This window comes from Salvelinus alpinus, chromosome 2 (assembly GCF_045679555.1).
Source record: "Salvelinus alpinus chromosome 2, SLU_Salpinus.1, whole genome shotgun sequence".
Lineage (NCBI taxonomy): Eukaryota > Metazoa > Chordata > Actinopteri > Salmoniformes > Salmonidae > Salvelinus > Salvelinus alpinus.
Window position 1 is genome coordinate 109,224,700 of NC_092087.1, and position 27,695 is coordinate 109,252,394.

The 27,695-nt window shown below is 41.9% G+C and overlaps 2 protein-coding genes and 1 long non-coding RNA gene across 3 annotated transcripts in view; all 3 read left to right on the forward strand.

Annotated features, from left to right (window-relative positions):
- Positions 1 to 27,695, forward strand: part of LOC139550433 (uncharacterized) — a 401,870-nt gene that overhangs the window by 48,914 nt on the left and 325,261 nt on the right. The gene's annotated exons all lie outside the window — the stretch shown is intronic.
- Positions 9,054 to 14,518, forward strand: LOC139549480 (zinc finger protein 32-like). Its single transcript, XM_071360037.1, has 2 exons — positions 9,054 to 9,619; positions 11,045 to 14,518. The coding sequence occupies exons 1-2, from the start codon at positions 9,298 to 9,300 to the stop codon at positions 11,695 to 11,697; spliced, it is 975 nt and encodes a 324-aa protein (XP_071216138.1). The 5' UTR covers positions 9,054 to 9,297; the 3' UTR covers positions 11,698 to 14,518.
- On the forward strand, positions 23,671 to 26,602 carry LOC139549512 (zinc finger protein 271-like; the record flags this gene model as incomplete). The annotated part of the gene is made up of 1 exon (XM_071360090.1): positions 23,671 to 26,602. A coding segment is annotated over one exon (1,563 nt), but the record flags the coding sequence as incomplete, so codon positions are not given.

A 27,695-nucleotide genomic window follows, 5' to 3' on the forward strand; every position in this document is an offset into this window, starting at 1 on the left:
ACCGTCCACAGGTGATGAGAGTGAGGCTTGGATTTATTCCTTAAAATGTAATGCCGCTCTTCACCAACCCAGGAAAGGGCGGGGACAAACAGGTGTTGAACCTCGATTCCCTCCTTAAGGGAATAGTAATTATAATCAAAGTTACACTCCCTTTCAGTCGGTCAACTTCGGTACAACATACTATGGGGAAATACAATCATCCCCCAACCGACCCAAACGGATACGAAATGAAACGTCCCCTGGCAGACCACCCAGACCTGACCATACAAGATGCGGCAGTTTTGTCAATTTATTAATTGTGTTTTGTTTGAAACACTCCTGTCAATGTTGAGTAAGGACGCACACCTGATTACCCATATAGAAGTAGGATTAATCTATCTGGCCTGCACACAAATGTAGACCTATAAATGTGCCCATTTGGGGATGTCTGATAGTATTACTCATTGTCTTAACGCTGCACCACTAATGAGTTGTGGAGCTTCTCAAAGTAACTTTTTCTTCACCTCCAAACAGCAAGTAAACAAAGTCTAATCAAAATCAATTGCGAATGACAATAGTTCCTCAAAGTATTTTCGTAAAATATTTACAGCTCTTGCCCTTTCGATAACCACTCAGCAGAAAAGGGACAAATGTAATGCTCTGATCCAGTGGAAATGTCATAAAATACCTGATTACTGTCCAGAACTGGAGCAGGAAACTGAGGGCCTGGAATATTTTATACAATGTTGCAAGCTTGCTACCCGAGTTTCCTGACCCAGTTGATAGTTGATACAATGTTTCAAGTTTGTCGCAGACAGGCCATGTGCAGCCAATGTGATTTCTAGGATATTTATTTTTATCAGGATATTTTCTACCTGCAGAATGCAATGTTTTTATTTGTTGGCTTTATGTAGGCAATTTTTTTACATAGTTGGCAATGGCAATAAAAGTTATTTAGATTTGTATAATTTTCATTTAGACAGAATGTAGATTAATCACAGACAATCATTTTGAGATACTATTACAAATTAAATGAAACTGTTCCAGTAAAATGTGCATATGAAAATCATAACTGGCACACAGATTGGTAGAAATGGTCAGATAAATTGTCACTCCAACTGGAAAAGGTTGCCGACTGCTGGTGTAGTCTACTACTGAAAATTTCAGGAGCAGAACGGCAGAATTTACGAAGTCCAGCAGCAGAGGGAGGGGGCTCCCTCCGGTCGAGTTGTGTTGACGACCGGCTCCCTCCGGTCGGGTTGTGTTGACGACCGGCTCCCTCCGGTCGGGTTGTGTTGACGACCGGCTCCCTCCGGTCGGGTTGTGTTGACGACCGGCTCCCTCCGGTCGGGTTATGTTGACGACCGGCTCCCTCCGGTCGGGTTATGTTGACGACCGGCTCCCTCCGGTCGGGTTATGTTGACGACCGGCTCCCTCCGGTCGGGTTGTGTTGACGACCGGCTCCCTCCGGTCGGGTTGTGTTGACGACCGACTCCCTCCGGTCGGGTTGTGTTGACGACCGGCTCCCTCCGGTCAGGTTATGTTGACGACCGGCTCCCTCCGGTCAGGTTATGTTGACGACCGGCTCCCTCCGGTCAGGTTATGTTGACGACCGGCTCCCTCCGCTCGGGTTGTGTCGACGAGCGGCTCCCTCCGGTCGGGTTGTGTTGACGACCGGCTCCCTCCGGTCGGGTTGTGTTGACGACCGGCTCCCTCCGGTCAGGTTATGTTGACGACCGGCTCCCTCCGGTCGGGTTGTGTTGACGACCGGCTCCCTCCGGTCGGGTTATGTTGACGACCGGCTCCCTCCGGTCGGGTTGTGTTGACGACCGGCTCCCTCCGGTCGGGTTATGTTGACGACCGGCTCCCTCCGGTCGGGTTATGTTGACGACCGGCTCCCTCCGGTCGGGTTGTGTTGACGACCGGCTCCCTCCGGTCGGGTTGTGTTGACGACCGGCTCCCTCCGGTCAGGTTATGTTGACGACCGGCTCCCTCTGGTCAGGTTATGCTGACGACCGGCTCCCTCTGGTCGGGTTATGTTGACGACCGGCTCCCTCTAGTCAGGTTATATTGATGACTGGCTCCCTTTAGTCATTTGTGTGTATAATTTATTTAATCAAACAGCGTGCTTAAAGCATCAAACAAGTTCAGTACATATAGATTTTATAAAAACACATGGGGCGATTGGTAGAAAGAACAGATGACTCTTGGTTGACCAAGATGTATTTTAGTTGGGGACAGCACTAGAACATGATTTTGGGGCTCCCAGGTAGCGCAGAGGACACTGCATCTCAGGGCTTGAGGCGCCACTACAGACACCCGGGATCAAATCCAGGCTGTATCACAACCGACCGTGATTGGGAGTCCCATAGGGCGGCGCACAATTGGCCCAGCGTCTTCCGGGGGAGGCAGTCATTGTAAATAAGATTTTGTTCATAACTGACTTGCCTAGTTAAATAATGGTTACATTCAAATTAATAAGTAAATAGTGTTTCATGACAAACCATTTCTTACAAATCCGTCAAGGCACCAACTTAGAGAAGGGTTTAAAACAAAGGTTTCAAACCAATTCATGAATGTAATTGAATCTAGGTATGTCTTACCTTTAATGTAAGGGCATAAAAAAAAATTGGCTGAATATTATACAATGACTTATCACCAGCTCTAATAATTAGCCTCCACAGGAAATCTACACTGGCAATTCTAGAATATACGATATAGCCTAGAAACCTGGTTAAACTATCACTATGACATCATGGATGAATACTAGAATATACTATATATCCTAGAAACCTGGTAAAACTATCATTATGATATCATGGATGGCCAGTCCTTGTATTCATAGTGTAGTGAATTCAGGGGGTTGCCCTGAGCTGGACTCAAACCTGGGTCCAGCGACTGTCAAGCCAACACCTTATAACTGTTACGCCAAGATGTCTGAACTTCTTGACGAGATCGCTAGGTGTTGGGTTACGGTTGCTACAATAGCTTTCTCAATGAATTTGAGAGTGGTTACATTTCTCCAGCCCCCATCCCTCAGCTGTTTACCAAACCAAGTCTCTTGGCAGCCATTTTGTTGCTGTTTAAATCCTAGGTTGTCCCTGTAAAAAAGCCACACATCAATCAACCAATCTGAAGTTGAAACAATAACAAAGCAGTCATTCCACCACTGTTTTGCTAATAAGATGATGATGGGCCTGGAGACATTTAACTACTCTCAAATTCATAGACAGACCTATGGATGCAAGGACTGACCATCCATGATATCAACATTATAGTTTTAACCATGTTGAGGCTGTTGATTTACATTGTTTCTAAACATTGGAGTAAAAAAAGCTTATTTTGGGTTCTGATGGGGAACAACAGTTGAACTAAGCTCATGAGGCATGTGTTATATTCTCCAACAATCAATGGCTATAAATAAATCATTTAAAAGTCAAAATATGGATGTAGCAATTGCAGATTTCCCCTTTAACACCAAACATCAGTTCAACAACTGCAGAGTTTGTACCTCTGTATTTAAGACAGTACTTACCAGTGGTAATCACGGCCCGGTTTCTCAAAACCATCTTATGGCTAAGTTCATCTTTAGAACCACTGGATGCCTTAACTTGCGTTTGGGAAATCGGGCCCAGATATCCAGTTTCTTCCTCCTCTTCTTCCGATGAGACTGTAAACTCCCCATCCTCCGCTTTCACTTCAAAAACTGAATCCTCCTCATCTTTTACTGTAACACCCTCCTCCTCTTTCACTCTGAACGCCTCTTCTTTCACTGTAACGTCTTCCTCTTCTTTCACTGAAACGTCTTTCTCTTCTTCTTTCAGGGTAACAACCTCACCCTCTACTTGTTTTTGTATTGTAACATCCTTCTCTTCCTCCTCCTCTTTGATGAGAGCTTCTTTCTCCGTCCAACAGACCGTCTCTTCTTCAGCAGGAAGAGAGTAATTTAGTGAACTCATGGTCGGAGATGTTAGCTAGCTAGGCTAATGCTAACTTAACCAGCCCGCTAGCTGAATAATAACAACAGCACCGTAAATATGAAATTAAATACTATAACTAACCAACTAGACGACAGACAAGGGTTTAAAATACAGTGGCTAATATACACTAAAGCGTCTAAAGAGCTTTATGGGTTCGGCTATTTTGGCTAGCAAGCTACCGAGGTGGCGGACTAACTGTTGCTGCTGCTGAAAGAAGCGTTCCGTCCACTAGATTATACGTCACACTAACAGCATTGCGTTCCGTCCACTAGATTATACGTCACACTAACAGCATTGCCTTAAAATCGCCCACCGCCATCTGCTGACTGGAGTGGGTAACGCTCAGTCTGAACCTCTGCGATGGAGATGTGCGACTTTAAGACAATGACGCTAGTGTGACGTAAAATATATATTATAATGTTCAGACAAAAAGTTTGTGTAGGAAGCATGAGTTTTTACTCACCAGTGTAACAATACAGTGTGGTTAAAGACTTAGTAACTTAGTTGTGTTCACGATCTGGTTCCCTATACGCACAACCAGTTATGTTTTTGAATGATCACATATGTATTAATTTATTTCGGGATTCTGGGTAATCCACAGCAGATTTATGGATAATTGCTGTGGGTGAGTTCAAAATGGAATAGTCTAATAATAATAGAGAAAATTGAGTGGTCCCGGGATAGAAATATATAAAGTTGACATTACATCATAAAATCCACCTTTTAAATCATACATTAGCAATTTATGTTTTAGTAACTACTGTTGTTGGTTTGGCGTCAAATAAGCCTCTCTTTATATGCTATTTGCCAAATCTCAGTTTTCCATGTGGGTTTTATGCTAAAGTTCCCTCTTTCAAGTTGGTATCTAACTGGAAAATGCATCTTCTTTAGGAGTGCTATTTTTACCCTGTCGACTACTGATCATTCATCCACACTGTGTGTCTCATCAATGCAGGTCATTTATGACAAATGTATAAAGTACATGTTCTATAAACCCATGAACACCAGCCAGTTTATCAGCCCGGTTTTGATAGTTTAGGTGTATTATACTTCTTCGCCACCAGAGGGGGACATTGAGTAAATCTTCAGGTTAATTTGATATATTGATAGTAAAATGGATAACAGTTTATTCTGATGTAGTGAATATGAGACACATGGAAACAATTGATTCATTTATTATAGTAAATTAGGAATTAGTAGGAATTGTTAAATCCACTATACGATCACAATGACTTTGATAGACATTTCAATCGTTTTTTTGTTAGTATATTATAGGGCAGATTAATGTAGAATTGCTGTGGGAGTGCTATTTATATCCCGTCACTACTGATCATTCATCCAGACTGTGTGTGTCCCATCATTGCAGCTTTGGAAATAAATGAACTATCCATCCATTGCTCCTTCCTGTGTTGACTCACTGACTTGAGAGACGAGACCAGGAAGGTCACACTAGGTCGATATCTAGCTCAAGCTTGCAAACGTTAACCACAAATCATGCTTTTCATGAACTGTGTGGTTGTGTTATCTAGTGGGAACCCGTTAGCACGGTGGGCTCTGGTGCCTTCTTGCCGTGGGCTCAAGACAACAGAGGAAATCAACCTGCTTGCTCCTTTTTGTTTTGTCAACTTTTCGATATGGATGTTATGTTTGATACCGGAGGTATCATTGAATTGAATTGAATCATTGCATTGAAAGCAGTAAACTTTTTTTGTGTTGATGCCTGTATCACTTTATCAGCAGCACGTCATCAATGACATCTGAAGCTTCGTTTCATCGAACAACCACCTGATTGGTTTGGTATTGGGCTGGTTCGACACTGCAGGCGACTGACTAATTTACAAATCACCTTGCATCATAAATAACTATCAATCAATCAATCAATCAAGTTTATTTTATATAGCCCTTCGTACATCAGCTAATATCTCGAAGTGCTGTACAGAAACCCAGCCTAAAACCCCAAACAGCAAGCAATGCAGGTGTAGAAGCACGGTGGCTAGGAAAAACTCCCTAGAAAGGCCAAAACCTAGAAAGAAACCTAGAGAGGAACCAGGCTATGAGGGGTGGCCAGTCCTCTTCTGGCTGTGCCGGGTGGAGATTATAACAGAACATGGCCAAGATGTTCAAAATGTTCATAAATGACAAGCATGGTCAAATAATAATCAGGAATAAATGTCAGTTGGCTTTTCATAGTCGATAATTAAGAGTTGAAAACAGCAGGTCTGGGACAGGTAGGGGTTCCATAACCGCAGGCAGAACAGTTGAAACTGGGACAGCAGCAAGGCCAGGTGGACTGGGGACAGCAAGGAGTCATCATGCCCGGTAGTCCTGATGTATGGTCCTAGGGCTCAGTTCCTCCGAGAGAGAGAAAGAAAGAGAGAAGGCGAGAATTAGAGGGAGCATACTTAAATTCAAACAGGACACTGGATAAGACAGGAGAAGTACTCCAGATATAAAAAACGGGCCCAAGCCCCCCGACACAAACTACTGCAGCATAAATACTGCATTATTCAGCATAAATACTCATTATTATTTATAAATCAGTCAGCCAGTCACCCACAATGCAGCATGGATTTGATGCTCTCGAACACGGCCAGTGGTTTAGTAAATTACATAAAGGCTATGCTGCTACGGTGTGGGATGTCATCTATAATAATGACATAAAGGCTATGCTGCTACGGTGTGGGATGTCATCTATAATAATGACATAAAGGCTATGCTGCTACGGTGTGGGATGTCATCTATAATAATGACTTAAAGGCTATGCTGCTACGGTGTGGGATGTAATCTATAATAATGACATTAAGGCTATGCTGCTACGGTGTGGGATGTCATCTATAATAATGACATAAAGGCTATGCTGCTACGGTGTGGGATTTCATCTATAATAATGACATAAAGGCTATGCTGCTACGGTGTGGGATGTCATCTATAATAATGACATAAAGGCTATGCTGCTACGGTGTGGGATGTCATCTATAATAATGACATAAAGGCTATGCTGCTACGGTGTGGGATTTCATCTATAATAATGACATAAAGGCTATGCTGCTACGGTGTGGGATGTCATCTATAATAATGACATAAAGGCTATGCTGCTACGGTGTGGGATGTCATCTATAATAATGACATAAAGGCTATGCTGCTACGGTGTGGGATGTCATCTATAATAATGACATAAAGGCTATGCTGCTACGGTGTGGGACGTCATCTATAATAATTTATCTGTTCTAAATTCTGTGTTGCTCAAAGCCTTGAGTAATGAACCTATTTTTGAGACTATTGGTTGTAAAGCGTCAATGCTTCAGGAAGCTTTGTTTCACCATCATGGAATCTATCTATTTTGGATGTTGGGGATTTTCCCTGCCATCATTCTGTGTGTCTCTACTCTTCTGATCTGCAGCCATATTTTACATTTACATTTAAGTCATTTAGCAGACGCTCTTATCCAGAGCGACTTACAAATTGGTGCATTCACCTTATGATATCCAGTGGAACAACCACTTTACAATAGTGCATCTAACTCTTTTAAGGGGGGGGGGGGTTAGAAAGATTACTTTATCTTTCTATTTTATTATTTTAGTTATTTTAGATGCAGTTAGGTGTGTATGCAGTCGGTGATATACTGGGGATGTAGTTAGGTTTGTATGCAGTCTGGTGATATACCAGGGCCTGGGGATGCAGTTAGGTTTGTACAGTCTGGTGATATACCAGGGCCTGGGGATGCAGTTTGGTTTGTCCAGTGTAATGATATACCAGGGCCTGGGTATGCAGTTAGGTTTGTACAGTCTGGTGATATACCAGGGACTGTGGATGCAGTTAGGTTTGTATGCAGTCTGGTGATATACCAGGGACTGGGGATGCAGTTAGGTTTGTATGCAGTCTGGTGATATACCAGGGACTGGGGATGCAGTTAGGTTTGTATGCAGTCTGGTGATATACCAGGGACTGGGGATGCAGTTAGGTTTGTATGCAGTCTGGTGATATACCAGGGCCTGGGGATGCAGTTAGGTTTGTATGCAGTCTGGTGATATACCAGGGACTGGGGATGCAGTTAGGTTTGTTTGCAGTTTGGTGATATACCAGGGACTATGGATGCAGTTAGGTTTGTATGCAGTCTGATGATATACTGGGGATGTAGTTAGGTTTGTATTCAGTCTGGTGATATACCAGGGCCTGGGGATGCAGTTAGGTTTATATGCAGTCTGGTGATATACCAGGGACTGGGGATGCAGTTAGGTTTGTATGCAGTCTGGTGATATACCAGGGACTGGGGATGCAGTTAGGTTTGTATGTAGTCTGGTGATATACCAGGGACTGGGGATGCAGTTAGGTTTGTATGTAGTCTGGTGATATACCAGGGCCTGGGGATGCAGTTAGGTTTGTATGCAGTCTGGTGATATACCAGTGACTGGGGATGTAGTTAGGTTTGTACAGTCTGGTGATATACCAGGGCCTGGGGATGCAGTTAGGTTTATATGCAGTCTGGTGATATACCAGGGACTGGGGATGCAGTTAGGTTTGTATGCAGTCTGGTGATATACCAGGGACTGGGGATGCAGTTAGGTTTGTATGTAGTCTGGTGATATACCAGGGACTGGGGATGCAGTTAGGTTTGTATGTAGTCTGGTGATATACCAGGGCCTGGGGATGCAGTTAGGTTTGTATGCAGTCTGGTGATATACCAGTGACTGGGGATGTAGTTAGGTTTGTACAGTCTGGTGATATACCAGGGCCTGGGGATGCACAGTTCGCGTTGTTTTCCTCTAGCTATTCTCCAGTTTGCTCCCAGCAGCTTTCATAGAACGTAGATCACTGTTAAACCAGACGCTGCAGAGCGTTTGTTTGACTGAGTGAATATGACATTGCCTTAAATGCAGCGTTAGATGTAAAGTTTAAATTCTCATTCATTACAAATCTTCACTAATCAATCAACACATGCTTTCTTTTGGACGTATCAATATAATATTATTTAATGAAATACATTTTAAAATACAATTTTTTGTCAGGAAATAAAATAAACATTTCCTTAGACTGCGTTACCCACTCCAGTCAGCTGATGACGATGCTGCCAGTGTGACGTATAATCTAGTGGACGGGACACCTCAACAACAACAGCGAGTCAGTCACTTCAGTAGCTTGCTAGGCGACATGGCCAAAACATTCAAGCTTTTTAGACTGTTTCAGTGCATATTTGCCTATTTGTTTTAGACATACTTCTGTTTTATAGCGAGTTGCCCCATTTATTTTCATATTTACGTTGTTAGTCAGGCAGACGTCTTAAATTTGCCTAGCGCTAGCCTAGTCGCTAATGCTAACTAGCTAGCTAACATCTCCGACCATGAGCTCCCTAAACATCCCCACTCTTGTTAAAGAAGACGAGGTCTGCTGGACGGAGAAAGAAGCTCTGGGGTTGAACATTGTCGTGAAAGAGGAGGAGGAAGAGGAGGATGTTACAGTAAAACAAGAAGTAGAGGATGGGGCTGTTACAGTGAAAGAAGAGGAAGACGCGTTCAGAGTGAAAGAGGAGGAGGAGGATGTTACAGTAAAAGAAGAGGAGGAGGAAGAGAAAGAGGAGGATGCAGTTTTTGGAGTGAAGAAGGAGAAAGAGGGAGAGATAACGGTCATATTGACAGAGGAGTCAGGAGATCTGATTACCACCAGTAAGTACTGTCTTAAAAACGGGCTCTAACTCTCTAAAGGTTTTGAATGAATGTGTGGTTTTTAAGCAGCATGCTACTGAAATTCTATACTTGAAAATGTTGTTCTGTACTATAGGAATTTATGTGATAATATAATGTTAAAGCTACATTTTAAAATGGGTGATTAAAGCCCTGAATGCTGATTGGCTGACAGCCGTGGTATATCAGGCCGTATACCACGGGTATGACAAAACATGTATTTTTACTGCTCTAATTACGTTGGTAACCAGTTTATAATTGCAATAATCCACCCCAGGGGTTTGTGATATATGGCCAATATACCACGGCTAAGGGCTGTATCCAGGCACTCTGCGTTGCGTCGTGCTTAAGGACAGTCTTTAACCATGCTATATTGGCCATATACCACACTTCCTCGGGTCTTATTGCTTAACTGTAACATGTGTATACCATCAGAGTCCCCCCACCACAAAATCACAAATTAATTGTCTCACAGAATGGCAAACAACCATCTCTGTTCAGCCTATAAACATGACATTATCTATTATTATAGAGCTCTGTTCAGCCTGTAACCATGACATTATCTATTATTATAGAGCTCTGCTCAGCCTGTAACCATGACATTATCTATTATTATAGAGCTCTGCTCAGCCTATAAACATGACATTATCTATTATTATAGAGCTCTGTTCAGCCTATAAACATGACATTATCTATTATTATAGAGCTCTGTTCAGCCTATAAACATGACATTATCTATTATTATAGAGCTCTGCTCAGCCTGTAACCATGACATTATCTATTATTATAGAGCTCTGCTCAGCCTATAAACATGACATTATCTATTATTATAGAGCTCTGCTCAGCCTATAAACATGACATTATCTATTATTATAGAGCTCTGTTCAGCCTGTAAACATGACATTATCTATTATTATAGAGCTCTGCTCAGCCTATAAACATTTACATTTACATTTAAGTCATTTAGCTGACGCTCTTATCCAGAGCGACTTACAAATTGGAAAGTTCATACATATTCATCCTGGTCCCCCCGTGGGGAATGAACCCACAACCCTGGCGTTGCAAGCGCCATGCTCTACCAACTGAGCCACACGGGACTATAAACATGACATGATCTATTATTATAGAGCTCTGCTCAGCCTGTAACCATGACATTATCTATTATTATAGAGCTCTTATTATGACATCATGACATTCCCTGAGAGATTAGATTTGGAGCTCTACATCATTTGTTTTTAAATCTCACCGTCACCAAGTTTATTTTTAATGATTTAATGTTGTGAAGACTGACCTCAGGTTATTGAGGGATCTAGTCTAGATTAAACCTCATAGGAAGACAATTTTATTTAATACAGGCTTCATTCAGGTCTCTCTGTTTAACTAAATAATCTGTTTGTCTTTTGGCAGGAGAGAGACCAGACTCTGACAGCAGGAAGAGTTCCTCAGAGGAAACAGACCCAGAGACGCCTAACCAACACCACTGTTCTCACTGTGGAAAGAGTTTTAGGTGGTTAGGGAGTCTGAAAACGCATGAGAGAATACACACAGGAGAAAAGCCGTATCACTGTTCTCACTGTGGAAAGAGTTTTAGGTGGTCAGGGAGTCTGAAAACGCATGAGAGAATACACACAGGAGAAAAGCCGTATCACTGTTCTCACTGTGGAAAGAGTTTTAGGTGGTCAAGGAGTCTGAAAACGCATGAGAGAATACACACAGGAGAAGAGCCTTATCACTGTTCTCACTGTGGAAAGAGTTTTAGATGGTCAGGGAGTCTGAAAACGCATGAGAGAATACACACAGGAGAAAAGCCTTATCACTGTTTTCACTGTGGAAAGAGTTTTAGGTGGTCAGGGACTCTGAAAAAGCATGAGAGAAAACACACAGGAGAGAAGCCTTTCCAACATACTAATACACAGGAGGAGACAACATACCACTGCTCTCATTGTGGAAAGACATTTTCCCAGTCAGAGGACCTGAAAACACACGAGAGAATAGAGAGGCTGTGTTCTGACTTACTATGCATTTATTGTGGACCTGGGATTCCTGGGAGTGCATTCTGATGAAGATCATCAAAGGTAAGGGAATATTTATCATGTATTTTCTCGTTTCTGTTGACTGCAACATGGCGGCTAATTTGACTATTGTTCTGAGCGCCGTCTCAGATCATTGGATGGTTTGCTTTTTCCGTAAAGTTCTTTTGAAATCTGACACAGCGGTTGCATTAAGGAGAGGTATATCTATAATTCCATGTGTATAACTTGTATTTTCATCTACATTTATGATGAGTATTTCTGTTGAATCGATGTGGCTATGCAAAATCACTGGATGTTTTTGGAACTAGTGAACGTAACACGCCAATTTAAACTCAGATTTTTTTATATAAATATGAACTTTATCAAACAAAACATACATGTATTGTGTAACATGAAGTCTTATGAGTGTCATCTGATGAAGATCATCAAAGGTTAGTGATTAATTGTATCTCTATTTGTGTTTTTTGTGACTCCTATCTTTGGCTGGAGAATTTGGCGGTGACCTAACATAATCGTTTGTGGTGCTTTCGCAGAAAATCCGATTTGAAATCGGACACTTTGGTGGGATTAACAATAAGATTACCTTTAAAATGGTATAAAATACATGTATGTATGAGGAATTTTAATTATGAGTTTTCTGTTGTTTGAATTTGGCGCCCTGCACTTTCACTGGCTGTTGTCATATCGATCCCGTTACCGGGATCTCAGCCATAAGAAGTTTTAAGCGAGCAGTGTGTCAAGAAGTGCTGTGTGGCTTGGCAGGGTCGTGTCTAGGAGGATGCATGGCTCTCGACCTTCGCCTCTCCCCCGAGTCCGTAGGGGAGTTGCAATTGGATTTCATGAAAAAGGGGTAAAAGTACAACAAAGTGATAATAATACTAGTACTGATTTGAGATCCCCTGGCAGATCAAACCATGTCAACACCTGCTAGACTTAAGGTAGAAGTGGATACCCTGGCAGATCAAACCATGTCAACACCTGCTAGACTTAAGGTAGAAGTGGATCCCCTGGCAGATCAAACCATGTCAACACCTGCTAGACTTAAGGTAGAAGTGGATCCCCTGGCAGATCAAACCATGTCAACACCTGCTAGACTTAAGGTAGAAGTGGATCCCCTGGCAGATCAAACCATGTCAACACCTGCTAGACTTAAGGTAGAAGTGGATCCCCTGGCAGATCAAACCATGTCAACACCTGCTAGACTTAAGGTAGAAGTGGATCCCCTGGCAGATTAAACCATGTCAACACCTGCTAGACTTAAGGTAGAAGTGAATCACCTGGCAGATCAAACCATGTCAACACCTGCTAGACTTAAGGTAGAAGTGGATCCCCTGGCAGATCAAACCATGTCAACACCTGCTAGACTTAAGGTAGAAGTGGATCCCCTGGCAGATCAAACCATGTCAACACCTGCTAGACTTAAGGTAGAAGTGAATCACCTGGCAGATCAAACCATGTCAACACCTGCTAGACTTAAGGTAGAAGTGAATCACCTGGCAGATGTGTCAAACCATGTCAACACCTGCAAGACTTAAGTTAGAAGTGAATCACCTGGCCGATGTGTCAAACCATGTAAACACCTGCAAGACTTTGGTTAGAAGTGAATCACCTGGCAGATGTGTCAAACCATGTAAACACCTGCAAGACTTAAGTTAGAAGTGAATCACCTGCCTGGACATCCTAAGAAGCACACAGAGACCTGAATTTTGAAGTCGGTTTAATAATACTTGTGAAAACTGACTTCAGGTGGTTGAGGGATCTAGTCTAGATTAAACGTCATAGGAAGTTTTATCATGTGGAGGTTTCATTCAAGTCTGTTTAATTAAATAATCTGTTTGTCTTTGACAAGAGAGAGACCAGACTCTCCTTCTGACAGCAGGAAGAGTCCTTCAGGAGAACCAGACCCAGAGACATCCAAACCAGCAGGACGACATCACTGCTCCCAGTGTGGAAAGAGTTGTACTCAGTTAGGGAGCCTGAAAACACATAAGAGAATACACACAGAAGAGAAGCCTTACCACTGCTCCTTGTGTGGAAAGAGTTTTAGGTGGTTAGGGAGCGTGGAAAGGCATGAGAGGACACACACAGGAGAAAAGCCTTTCCAATGTTCCCATTGTGGAAAGAGTTGTACCCAGTTAGGAAACCTGAACCAGCATGAGAGGACACACACAGGAAAAAAGATGCACCACTGCTCCCACTGTGGAAAGAGATTTACCCGGTTAAGGTACCTGAAAGAGCATGAAAGAATACATACAAATACACAGGAGGAGAAGACATACCACTGCTCTCATTGTGGAAAGACATTTTCCCAGTCAGAGGACCTGAAAACACATGAGAGAATAGAGAGACTGTGTTCTGACTTGTGTTTCTGACTGAGAATTTGTGTTTTTGTTTGGACTGTCAGACTTGAGAACTTTAATTTACGATTAATCCATTGTCTGAAAGGGTTAAAAAATACACTGAAAATATCCAAAATACATTCTGTATACCGCTAAAATCTACAATGCCATGTAAAAACAAGATGACATTGTAATGTTTTTAAAATGGTATAACTTCCTTTATTTTTGCTGGACCCCAGGAAGAGTAGCTGCTGCCTTGGCAGGAACTAATGGGGATACATAATAAACCCCAGGAAGAGTAGCTGCTGCCTTGGCAGGAACTAATGGGGATACATAATAAACCCCAGGAAGAGTAGCTGCTGCCTTGGCAGGAACTAATGGGGATACATAATAAACCCCAGGAAGAGTAGCTGCTGCCTTGGCAGGAACTAATGGGGATCCATAATAAATCCCAGGAAGAGTAGCTGCTGCCTTGGCAGGAACTAATGGGGATCCATAATAAACCCCAGGAAGAGTAGCTGCTGCCTTGATAGGAACTAATAGGGATCCATAATAAACCCCAAGAAGAGTAGCTCCTGCTTTGGCAGGAACTAATGGGGATCCATTATAAACCCCAGGAAGAGTAGCTGCTGCCTTGGCAGGAACTAATGGGGATCCATAATAAACCCCAGGAAGAGTAGCTGCTGCTTTGGCAGGAACTAATGGGGATCCATAATAAACCCCAGGAAGAGTAGCTGCTGCCTTGGCAGGAACTAATGGGGATACATAATAAACCCCAGGAAGAGTAGCTGCTGCCTTGACAGGAACTAATGGGGATCCATAATAAACCCCAGGAAGAGTAGCTGCTGCCTTGGCAGGAACTAATGGGGATCCATAATAAACCTCAGGAAGAGTAGCTGCTGCCTTGGCAGGAACTAATGAGGATACATAGTAAACCCCAGGAAGAGTAGCTGCTGCCTTGACAGGAACTAATGGGGATCCATAATAAACCCCAGGAAGAGTAGCTGCTGCCTTGGCAGGAACTAATGGGGATCCATAATAAACCCCAGGAAGAGTAGCTGCTGCCTTGGCAGGAACTAATGGGGATCCATAATAAACCCCAGGAAGAGTAGCTGCTGCTTTGGCAGGAACTAATGGGGATCCATAATAAACCCCAGGAAGAGTAGCTGCTGCCTTGGCAGGAACTAATGGGAATCCATAATAAACCCCAGGAAGAGTAGCTGCTGCCTTGGCAGGAACTAATGGGGATCCATAATAAACCCCAGGAAGAGTAGCTGCTGCCTTGACAGGAACTAATGGGGATCCATAATAAACCCCAGGAAGAGTAGCTGCTGCCTTGGTAGGAACTAATGGGGATCCATAATAAACCCCCGGAAGAGTAGCTGCTGCCTTGGCAGGAACTAATGGGGATCCATAATAAACCCCCGGAAGAGTAGCTGCTGTCTTGGCAGGAACTAATGGGGATCCATAATAACCCCCAGGAAGAGTAGCTGCTGCCTTGGCAGGAACTAATGGAGATCCATAATAAATACAAATACTTGTATCAATATATTTGTGTCTCTTTACTCTCGGATTCTAAAATGCGAATTAGCATCAAAGTAGATGACATGCAAGACTACAAATCCCTGCAAGCTCCTGCATGTCATCTCTAGCCTACACCTTTCACAGAACAGTTCACAGAATTGTCCATTGAAATAAATATAGACAATTTAATCATTGCTACATAAAGGCCTGATTGGTTGTCCTTCTGGAAGGTTCTCCCATCTCCACAGAAGAACTCTGGAGCTCTGTCAGAGTGAACATCGGGTTCTTGTTCACCTCCCTGACCAAGGCCCTTCTCCCCCGATTTCTCAGTTTGGCCGGGCGACCATCTCTGGGAAGAGTCTTGGTGGTTCCAAACTTCTTCCATTTAAGAATGATGGAGGCCACTGTGTTCTTGGGGACCTTCAATGCTGCATACATTTTTTGGTACCTTTCCCCAGATCTGTGCCTCGACACAGTCCTGTCTCAGAGCTCTATGGACAATTCCTTTGACCTCATGGCTTGGTTTTTGCTCTGACATGCATTGTGAACTGTGGGACCTTATATAGACAGGTCTGTGCCTTTCCAAATCATCTCCAATCAATTGAATTTACCACAGGTGGACTCCAATCAAGTTGTAGAAACATCTCAAGGATGATCAATGGAATCAGGATGCATCTGAGCTCAATTTTGAGTCTCATAGCAAAGGGTCTGAATACTTAAATACATTTGCAAAAATTTGAAAAAAAAATGTTTTTGGTTTGTCATTATGGGGTATTGTGATGTCATTTTGGGGTATTGTGTGTAGATTGATGAGGGGGAATAATTATTCAATTTTAGAATAAGGCTGTAACGTAACAAAATGTGGAAAAGTGAAGGGGTCTGAATACTTAACGAATGCACTGTATACCTCTGGCAGAGTTTTCTACCATTGGCAGTTTTGTACACAGTCACGTGATACGTGGTATAGAAATGTCCAATCATAGGAGAGTACATGGGAGGCACTATACTGTGTGACTGCAGGTTGCTATCTGGTCAAAACCACTGATACAGGTGCCCCTCCACCCTCTGGTGGGATGAATCATGTCTACAGAGAAACCTAGATTCAAATACTTAGATTTGTGTGTATTGGGTATATGTTGTGAAATTGTTAGATATTACTTGTTAGATATTACTGCACTGTCGGAGCTAGAACCACAAGCATTTCACTACACCCCCAATAACATCTGCTAAACACGTGTATGTGACCAATAAAATGTGATTTGATTTTGATTTGAAATAAATGTCCTATTTATCAAAGGTGCTTTTGGCTGGGGTCAAAATGACTCCAAAGGATTTGAATTTGTTAAAAGTCCATTTTGATACAGAAACACAAAACCATGATTTAGATTTATTAACAACCATTTGATTGTGGGTGTAAAGCTTGTTTTAAATTCTCACTCATTAAACACGAATCAATCAACACATGCTTCTCTTTGAACGACTTAATATAATATTAAACTTTTATGAAATAAATGAAAAATAAACTTTTGGTTCATCAACTGCGTTGCCCACTCCAGTCAGCAGATGGCGATGTGCGTCTTTTAGGTTCAGGCGATGCTGCCAGTGTGACGTATAATCTAGTGGACGGGACGCTTCTTCAACAACAACAGCTTGTCAGACATCTCGGTAGCTTTCTAGCAAACATAGCTACAACATTCACCCTCTTTACACTGTTTTGGTGTATATTAGGCGCTGTGTATTAAACACACTTCTGTCGTATGTACTTGTTGGCACATTTAATTATATATTTACGTTGTTTGTCAGCTAGCTGGTTTGCTAAGTTAGCTTAGAACTAGGCTAGTCGCTAATGCTAACTAGCTAACGTCTCCGACCATGAGTTCACCAAGCTACTCTCCTGCTAAAGAAGAGGGGGACTGCTGGACGGAGAAAGAAGCTTTCGTGGAAGAGGAGGCTGTTTCAATACAAAAACAAGTAGAGAGTGAGGCTGTTACCGTGAAAGAAGAAGAGAAAGACGTTTCAGTGAAAGAAGAGGAAGACGCGTTCAGAGTGAAAGAGGAGGAGGTTGTTACAGTAAAAGAGGAGGAAGTTACAGTAAAAGGAGAGGAGGATGCAGTTTTTGGAGTGAAAGGGGAGGAGGGGGAGATGACTGTCACATTGGAGGAAGAAGAGGAGGTTGGAGATCCGTTTAACCCCAGTAAGTACCGTCTCTGTAGTCGTTGAACCAATATGCAGTAAAGGGTTTCTACACTTTAATGTTGTTCTGTAGGAATGGCTGAAGCTACACTGTAACGTGTAGCACATCAAGAGTGGACCATCAACAAAACGTTAACAATTGATCAAATGCATCCAATGACAATGCCTGAAATACTGTAGTCCTCAATATCTCCTATTAGATTAGCCCAATATGTAGTCTTAAAGGGGCAATCAGTAGTTGTTACATCCATTTTTGGACTTACACATTAATGATATGTACCCATTGTTTCTTGAAGAATTCACTTATAAATGCCTCATGAGCTTAGGTCAACTGTCGTACCCCATCAGAACCCAAAATATAAGCTATTTTTACTCCTATGTTTATCAAATGTGTAAACAAACACTGTATATCCTCAACATGATTAATCGATTTATTTGAGTCTCAAGCATTTTCTAAAACATTTAACATTTTCATTTAATTCTTTAAAAAAAAATCTAATTTAGTAACGTAACAAAATGTGTAAAAAGGGAAGTGGTCTGAACTTAATGAATGCACTAGGGCCCTTTCGATTGGTAGAAATGTTATAACGTGTATTTTTCCATATATAGACACGCCCCATGTGTTTTAATTAAATCAACTATATGTACTGAACTGGTCTGATGCTTTAAGCACGCTGTTTGATTAAATAATTAAGACACACAAATGACTCGGGAGCCAGAGATCAAGATAGCCTAACCATCAGAAAAAAACTCTTCCTCCTCCCGCTGCTGCTGGCCTTCGTAAATTTTGATGTTATGCTCCTATAGTTTCTGGTAATAAGCTACACCAGCAGTCGGCGACCTTTTCCATTCCATCCATCCTTTGGGTTCCTTTTGTCAAACTCCAAGCAGGCTGTCATGTGTCTTACTGAGGAGTAGCTTCCGTCTGGCCACTCAACCATAAAGGCCTGATTGTTGGAGTGCTGCAGAGATGTTTGTCCTTCTGAAAAGTTCTCCCATCTCCACAGAGGAACTCTGGAGCTCTGTCAGAGTGACCATCAGGTTTTTGGTCACCTCCCTGACCAAGGCCCTTCTCCCCCAATCGCTCAGTTTGGCCGGTTGACCAGCTCTAGGAAGAGTATTCCATTTATGAATGATGGAGGCCACTGTGTTCTTGGGGACCTTCAATGCTGCAGAATTGTTTTGGTACCCTTCCCCAGATCTGTGCCTCAACATAATCCTGTCTTGGAGCTCTACGGACAATTCCTTCGACCTCATTGCTTGGTTTTTTCTCTGACATGCACTGTCAACTGTGGGACCTTATATAGACAGGTGTGTGCCTTCCAAATCATATCCAATCAATTGAATTTACCACATGTGGACTCTGAACAAGTTGTAGATACATCTCAAGGATGATTAATGGAAACAAGATGCACCTGAAAGCAATTTTGATTCTCATAGCAAAGGGTCTGAATACTTATGTAAATAAGGTATTTCTGTTTTTTACCTCTTTTCCCTTTGTCATTATGGGCTATTGATGACACCCCTCTGAAACAAGATAGCCTAACCATCAGAAAAACGTATTCTTTAGCCTACTCCTCCCGCTGCTGCTGGCCTTCGTAAATTCTGATGTTATGCTCCTATGGTTTCTGGTAAGACTACACCAGCAGTCATTATGCTCCTATAGTTTCTGGTAATAGATTACACCAGCAGTCGTTATGCTCCTATAGTTTCTGGTAATAGGCTACACCAGCAGTCGTTATGCTCCTATAGTTTCTGGTAATAGACTACACCAGCAGTCGTTATGCTCCTATAGTTTCTGGTAATAGGCTACACCAGCAGTCGTTATGCTCCTATAGTTTCTGGTAATATGCTACACCAGCAGTCGTTATGCTCCTATAGTTTCTGGTAATAGGCTACACCAGCAGTCGTTATGCTCCTATAGTTTCTGGTAATAGGCTACACCAGCAGTCATTATGCTACTATAGTTTCTGGTAATAGGCTACACCAGCAGTCGTTATGCTCCTACAGTTTCTGGTAATAGGCTACACCTGCAGTCGTTATGCTCCTATAGTTTCTGGTAATAGGCTACACCAGCAGTCGTTATGCTCCTATAGTTTCTGGTAATATGCTACACCAGCAGTTGTTATGCTCCTATAGTTTCTGGTAATAGGCTACACCAGCAGTCGTTATGCTCCTATAGTTTCTGGTAATAGGCTACACCAGCAGTCGTTATGCTCCTATAGTTTCTGGTAATATGCTACACCAGCAGTCGTTATGCTCCTATAGTTTCTGGTAATATGCTACACCAGCAGTCGTTATGCTCCTATAGTTTCTGGTAATAGGCTACACCAGCAGTCGTTATGCTCCTATAGTTTCTGGTAATAGGCTACACCAGCAGTCGTTATGCTCCTATAGTTTCTGGTAATAGACTACACCAGCAGTCGTTATGCTCCTATAGTTTCTGGTAATAGACTACACCAGCAGTCGTTATGCTCCTATAGTTTCTGGTAATAGGCTACACCAGCAGTCGTTATGCTCCTATAGTTTCTGGTAATATGCTACACCAGCAGTCGTTATGCTCCTATAGTTTCTGGTAATAGGCTACACCAGCAGTCGTTATGCTCCTATAGTTTCTGGTAATAGGCTACACCAGCAGTCGTTATGCTCCTATAGTTTCTGGTAATAGGCTACACCAGCAGTCATTATGCTACTATAGTTTCTGGTAATAGGCTACACCAGCAGTCGTTATGCTCCTACAGTTTCTGGTAATAGGCTACACCTGCAGTCGTTATGCTCCTATAGTTTCTGGTAATAGGCTACACCAGCAGTCGTTATGCTCCTATAGTTTCTGGTATAGGCTACACCAGCAGTCGTTATGCTCCTATAGTTTCTGGTAATAGGCTACACCAGCAGTCGTTATGCTCCTATAGTTTCTGGTAATAGGCTACACCAGCAGTCGTTATGCTCCTATAGTTTCTGGTAATAGGCTACACCAGCAGTCGTTATGCTCCTATAGTTTCTGGTAATAGGTTACACCAGCAGTCGTTATCCTCCTATAGTTTCTGGTAATAGGCTACACCAGCAGTCGTTATGCTCCTATAGTTTCTGATAATAGGCTACACCAGCAGTCGTTATGCTCCTTTAGTTTCTGGTAATAGATTACACCAGCAGTCGTTTTGCTCCTATAGTTTCTGGTAATAGGCTACACCAGCAGTCGTTATGCTCCTATAATTTCTGATAATATTCTACACCAGCAGTCATTATGCTCCTATAGTTTCTGGTAATAGGGTACACCAGCAGTCGTTATGCTCCTATAGTTTCTGGTAATAGGCTACACCAGCAGTCGTTATGCTCCTATAGTTTCTGGTAATAGACTACACCAGCAGTCGTTATGCTCCTATAGTTTCTGGTAATAGACTACACCAGCAGTCGTTATGCTCCTATAGTTTCTGGTAATAGACTACACCAGCAGTCGTTATGCTCCTATAGTTTCTGGTAATAGGCTACACCAGCAGTCGTTATGCTCCTATAGTTTCTGGTAATAGACTACACCAGCAGTCGTTATGCTCCTATAGTTTCTGGTAATAGACTACACCAGCAGTCGTTATGCTCCTATAGTTTCTGGTAATAGGCTACACCAGCAGTCGTTATGCTCCTATAGTTTCTGGTAATAGACTACACCAGCAGTCGTTATGCTCCTATAGTTTCTGGTAATAGACTACACCAGCAGTCGTTATGCTCCTATAGTTTCTGGTAATAGGCTACACCAGCAGTCGTTATGCTCCTATAGTTTCTGGTAATAGACTACACCAGCAGTCGTTATGCTCCTATAGTTTCTGGTAATAGGCTACACCAGCAGTCGTTATGCTCCTATAGTTTCTGGTAATAGGCTACACCAGCAGTCGTTATGCTCCTATAGTTTCTGGTAATAGACTACACCAGCAGTCGTTATGCTCCTATAGTGTCTGGTAATAGGCTACACCAGCAGTCGGCAACCTTTTCCATTTGGTGCCAAGTTATCTGACCATTTCTACTGATCTGGTGCCAGTTGTGATTTTCATATTCACATTTTATTGGAACAGTTTCATTTAATTTATAATAGTAATAATAATTATAAGAGTCTTTGTATCTCAACATCATTCTCTGTGGTTAATCTACATTCTATTTAAATTAAATTATAAAGAAACATTTTTATTGACATTGCTAAGTAAAAAAAAAAAACGACATAAAGCCAGTTTTTTAAATTATGAAATGCACTCGAACTATGTATCATTTAGTGTCTCTTTATGTTACGCTGGGGAAACAGTTTTCGTGGGCACAGAAATCCTAAATAATTTCAGAGTTGGCTAAACCCAATGGTTCTAACCGAGAGTTACCTTAACTTTATTGACAACACCCAAGTGGATACTGTCATTAACGCAGTTCTTCAATAATTACACATCATTCTTAATACTGTAGCTTTTTAGTTAGTCACATGTTCAACTATCATCAGCTGATCCAGGAAATCATTTTCTGAATGACAGTCACATGACAAACATCACGACATGCAACCACAACCAAAGTGCTTCTTCATTCATTACTCTGGTAAAGACAGTTATGCCGTGCTCCACGTTGGATCCAACGTCCCTAACAAATTGGTGTTTATAATGTTATTGTCTGCTTGATTTACAGTAGGGTCTCGTTAGTCTGTTTGCACACAGAGATACTTAGCTCATAATGTGTAGAGAACTGTTCCTTGATGGATAGGCTATTGTACAACACACAGAGCTATTTTCCTTTATTTGTTGTTTGGTGAAGTTTTGGGTCCTACAGTAGGTCTATGTTATTGTTATGGGTCCTACAGTAGGTCTATGTTATTGTTATGGGTCCTACAGTAGGTCTATGCTGTTGTTAGGTGAAGTTATGGGTCCTACAGTAGGTCTATGTTGTTGTTAGGTGAAGTTATGGGTCCTACAGTAGGTCTATGTTATTGTTATGGGTCCTACAGTAGGTCTATGCTGTTGTTAGGTGAAGTTATGGGTCCTACAGTAGGTCTATGTTATTGTTATGGGTCCTACAGTAGGTCTATGCTGTTGTTAGGTGAAGTTATGGGTCCTACAGTAGGTCTATGTTGTTAGGTAATGTTATGGGTCCAACAGTAGGTCTATGTTGTTGTTAGGTGAAGTTATGGGTCCTACAGTAGGTCTATGTTGTTTGGTGAAGTTATGGGTCCTACAGTAGGTCTATGTTATTGTTAGGTAATGTTATGGGTCCTACAGTAGGTCTATGTTATTGTTAGGTGAAGTTATGGGTCCTACATGTTAGGTAATGTTATGGGTCCTACAGTAGGTCTATGTTGTTGTTATGGGTCCTAGAGTACACTATGTATGTCATGCAACAACAACCAAAGTGCTTCTTCGTTCATTACAGGTATATTTGTTGTTAGGTGAAGTTATGGGCCAATTTGGCAAACAGTGTACAAACCCTCATTGTCAGGCTGATGGAAAAGCTAGACAAAGAGCATTTTACTGGTTGAATGGTTTTTTAAGTACAAAGCGGTTGATTTGTGATGATGACACAAACATATTATAAGCAGGACATTCAAACGAGCCTTACAATTATAATCCAAAGTAGTGTGAAATGCACTCATAAGCAACCTGGAAATGGAAGTTACTCCCCTGAGTTTTCCCCCAATCACATTCAGAATACTTTGTGAAAAACTAAAATCTTTGCTCACCATTTTCGCTCCAGGCAGATATACTACATACAATTTTAGCAAACACAAAGGGGCCTATATTGGAGACCAAAGTCGTCTGGCACAGTGCTTAGAGTTTCAACAACATGAATAACTTATTTCAAGTCTACAAGCTTAGATGTTACTACTAATGTGAAAACAAGACAAAATATGACTGTTCTTGCTCATTTTAAGACAAATTTCAAATAATCATTACATTCATTACAGACGTCAATTGTTGTACAACATCATGGCTACGCTGTTGGCATCACTTTTTACAGTGGATTTCCCCTGTTGTGGGCCTTTAACCATCTGTCTGACTTTGTTGTTCACACAGGAGAGAGACGGGACTACCGTGGGTCCTCTGGGGAGCCTCAACAACCTCATGATGCTGACGAGGCAGAGAAGAGTCTCTCCAGATCAGAACACTTCAAGAAACACCAGCGGAGATCCACAGGGAAGAAACCTCACTGCTGCTCTGACTGTGGGAAGAGATTCACCTCCTCAGCAGGCATTAAAATTCATCAGAAAATCCACACAGGAGAGAAACCGTATAGCTGTGATCAATGTGGGAAGAGTTTTGTTACATCTGGCCATCTGAAGATACACCAGAGAACACACACAGGGGAGAAACCGTTTAGCTGTACTCAATGTGGTAAGAGTTTTACTCAGCTAAGCAACCTGATATCACACCAGAGAACACACACAGGAGAGAAACCATATAGCTGTGGTCAATGTGGGAAGAGTTTTGGTCAATCTAGCACTCTGACTCTACACCAAAGAATACACACAGGAGAGAAATCTTATAGCTGTACTCAATGTGGTAAGAGTTTTACTCAGCTAAGCAACCTGATATCACACCAGAGAACACACACAGGAGAGAAACCATATAGCTGTAATGAATGTGGGAAGAGTTTTATTCACCTAAGCAGCTTGATGTCACACAAGAGAACACACACAGGAGAGAAGCCTTATAGCTGTGATCAATGTGGGAAGAGTTTTGATACATCTAGCCATCTTATTGTACACCAGAGAATACACACAGGAGAGAAACCTTATAGCTGTGGTCAATGTGGGAAGAGTTTTGGTCAATCTAGCACTCTGACTCTACACCAGAGAATACACACAGGAGAGAAATCTTATAGCTGTGGTCAATGTGGGAAGAGTTTTACTACATCTGCCCAACTGACTCTACACCAGAGAACACACACAGGAGAGAAACCTTATAGCTGTGATCAATGTGGGAAGTGTTTTACTACATCTGCCCAACTGACTCTACACCAGAGAACACACACAGGAGAGAAACCTTATAGCTGTGATCAATGTGGGAAGAGTTTTGCTGCATCTAGCACTCTGACTCTACACCAGAGAATACACACAGGAGAGAAACCTTATAGCTGTGATCAATGTGGAAAGAGTTTTGGTCGATCTGGCCAGCTGACATCACATCAGAGAATACACACAGGAGAGAAATCTTATAGCTGTGCTCAATGTGGAAAGAGTTTTGGTCGATCTGGCCAGCTGACATCACACCAGAGAATACACACAGGAGATAAATCTTATACCTGTGGTCAATGTGGGAAGAGTTTTACTACATCTAGCATTCTGACTGTACACCAGAGAACACACACAGGAGATAAACCTTATACCTGTGGTCAATGTGGGAAGAGTTTTACTACATCTAGCTCTCTGACTGTACACCAGAGAACACACACGGGAGAGAAACCTCATAGCTGTGATCAATGTGGGAAGAGGTACACTGATAAAAGATCTCTGATTAAACATCAGAAAATACATGGAGTTGTTTCATGATATCAATGAATTAATGTCACAATGTAGAATGTTTTAACATTGTAGTAGGAGTATTTAAATGATGTCACAATGTAGAATGTTTTAACATTGTAGTAGGAGTATTTAAATGATGTCACAATGTAGAACCCTAAATGTTTGTCCCCTGTTCTATTGATTTCAACATGATATGGATATTAGCCTCAGGGGGGAAATCCAGGCTCTGAATTGGAAGAGTACTATTTATGTGATTTAACAAAAAGTGACTAACACAAAAAGAGCTGTGTTACACTTACCATGTTGATGACCCACTTGAATCGAAATGCAACACTTCAAAATGTAGCAATCTATTTTCTACAAATTGTCCTCTAATCAGGGATGTACACATTATTCCCATATTCTGTGTGGTTTTTGAGCTGTTAGTTTTAACAGGACGTGCAACCTCATCTCCCTCCTCTTGGCACAATTGATTTCAACATGATATCGATGAGTGATGACAAATAAGTGTTGCGTTCCTTTGTTTAGCGACCTCTACATTTAAATGCATCACTCCAAAATGTAGCTGACTGTTTTCTGCAGGTTGTCCTCTAACCAGTGAGGTAAAATATATCTCCCATTTCCATGTGTTTTTTTTAGTTGTGTTAGTTTCAACATCAGGTACAACCTGATTTCCCCCCTAATCGATATCAGTGATTTATTGCAACTTGGTTTGGTGAGTCTCTGGTGAGTTTTCGGATTCTATAAAGAGAATTTTGAGAGAAAAAAAGAATACTATTGTGTATTATTATATAGAAATATTTTTTTATGTTTTGAGGTTGGACTTTAGCACGTCTAGCTCGTAGGACGCACTGATTGGTGTCACCTCGTTAGTCAGTATGTGTTACACCTGTGCTGGCTTGTCCATCTCGTTAGTGGGAAGGTGTTTCACCTGAGCTGGTCCAGTTTCTATTTAAGAGTGTCTGGCCCAGTGCTCCAGTTGTCTTGATAGATGTGGAGAGTCAACACCTTTAGTTGCTCCACCTTTTTGGTTTGCTTCCTGTCTTTAAGTTTGTCGTGGGTTTTTCTTTTGTTTGCCTCTTCTTGGGCAGATTTAGTGGGTCTCATGGTGGGTGTCTTTTAGGTCCTAGTTGTTGTTACTAGTCAATTTTCAGTGGACACCCCCATAGTGTCTTTCAGAACCCCTCCTAAAAAACAAGCTAATATTTTGGGTTGGATATATTAACATTTTAATCAATGGCATTTCCTTAAAATGTTCATTATTCTTCTGTTTGTGTACTAAATATTTGATTATTTTCATTGTCTTTTATTTGTTTTTTTCCTGTTCCTGTTGCATCCATCCATCCATATCTGAAATGTGCTGTATAAATAAAGCTTGATTTGATTTCAACAACAACATGTTATTTTTATTTCACCTTTATTTAAACAGGTGGCCATGATGTCATAATGATAGTTTAACCAGGTGACCATGATGTCATAATGATAGTTTAACCAGGTCGGCCAGTTGAGAACAAGTTCTCATTTACAACTGCGACCTGGCCAAGATAAAGCAAAGCAGTGTGACAAAAAAAACAACACAGAGTTACACATAAACAAACGTACAGTCAGTAACACAAAATATATATATACAGTGTGTGTAAATGGAGTATGGAGGTAAGGCAATAAATAGGACCATAGTGGCGAAATAACTACAATCTAGCAATTAAATAGATCAAACAGATCAATCCCATTTTCCAGCCTGCTGAAGGGCTCTAGGTGGTGGACACCACCCCCGGCTCTACCAGGGTCTTGAGGTGCTCTGCTGGTGGAGTGGTAAACACCACCCCCGGCTCTACCGGGGTCTTGAGGTGGTCTCCCACAGCTCTGCTGGTGGAGTGGTAAACACCACCCCCGGCTCTACCAGGGGCTTGAGGTGGTCTCCCACAGCTCTGCTGGTGGAGTGGTAAACACCACCCCCGGCTCTACCAGGGGATTGAGGTGGTCTCCCACAGCTCTGCTTATGTCATGTTCTGTGGCCTTGCCGTTCCATTTCATGACTGCCCCTGCAACACAGAAAGAAACACATTTAGTCATATTATATAAAACACTCAAAGTAATGGATATGATTCATCTATGGCCTCAGTTACACCTGGCACCTAAATGTAACTTCTGTCATCTGATCACTCCAAGCTGCATTAGGTTCAGATCTACCAGGATGGGCCTTTGACGCAGTCAGGCCACCGAATATGCATAAGCAATGTAAAGAGATGTGGGGAAAAGTACATTTTACACACATTACCTTCATAAATCAAATGTTATAGGTCACAGGCAGATGTTATTGTAGTGAAATGCTAGACAAGACAAGTAGGCACACAATGGATTATGGTCATTGTAGTTAATTCATTTTTATGAGCTAAACTATGTAGAATATTGGCCTGTTGGAAACTACAACTCCCTACTACATCACACAGTTCAGTCTGGATCTGATTTATCTCTAGAGAAACTACAAC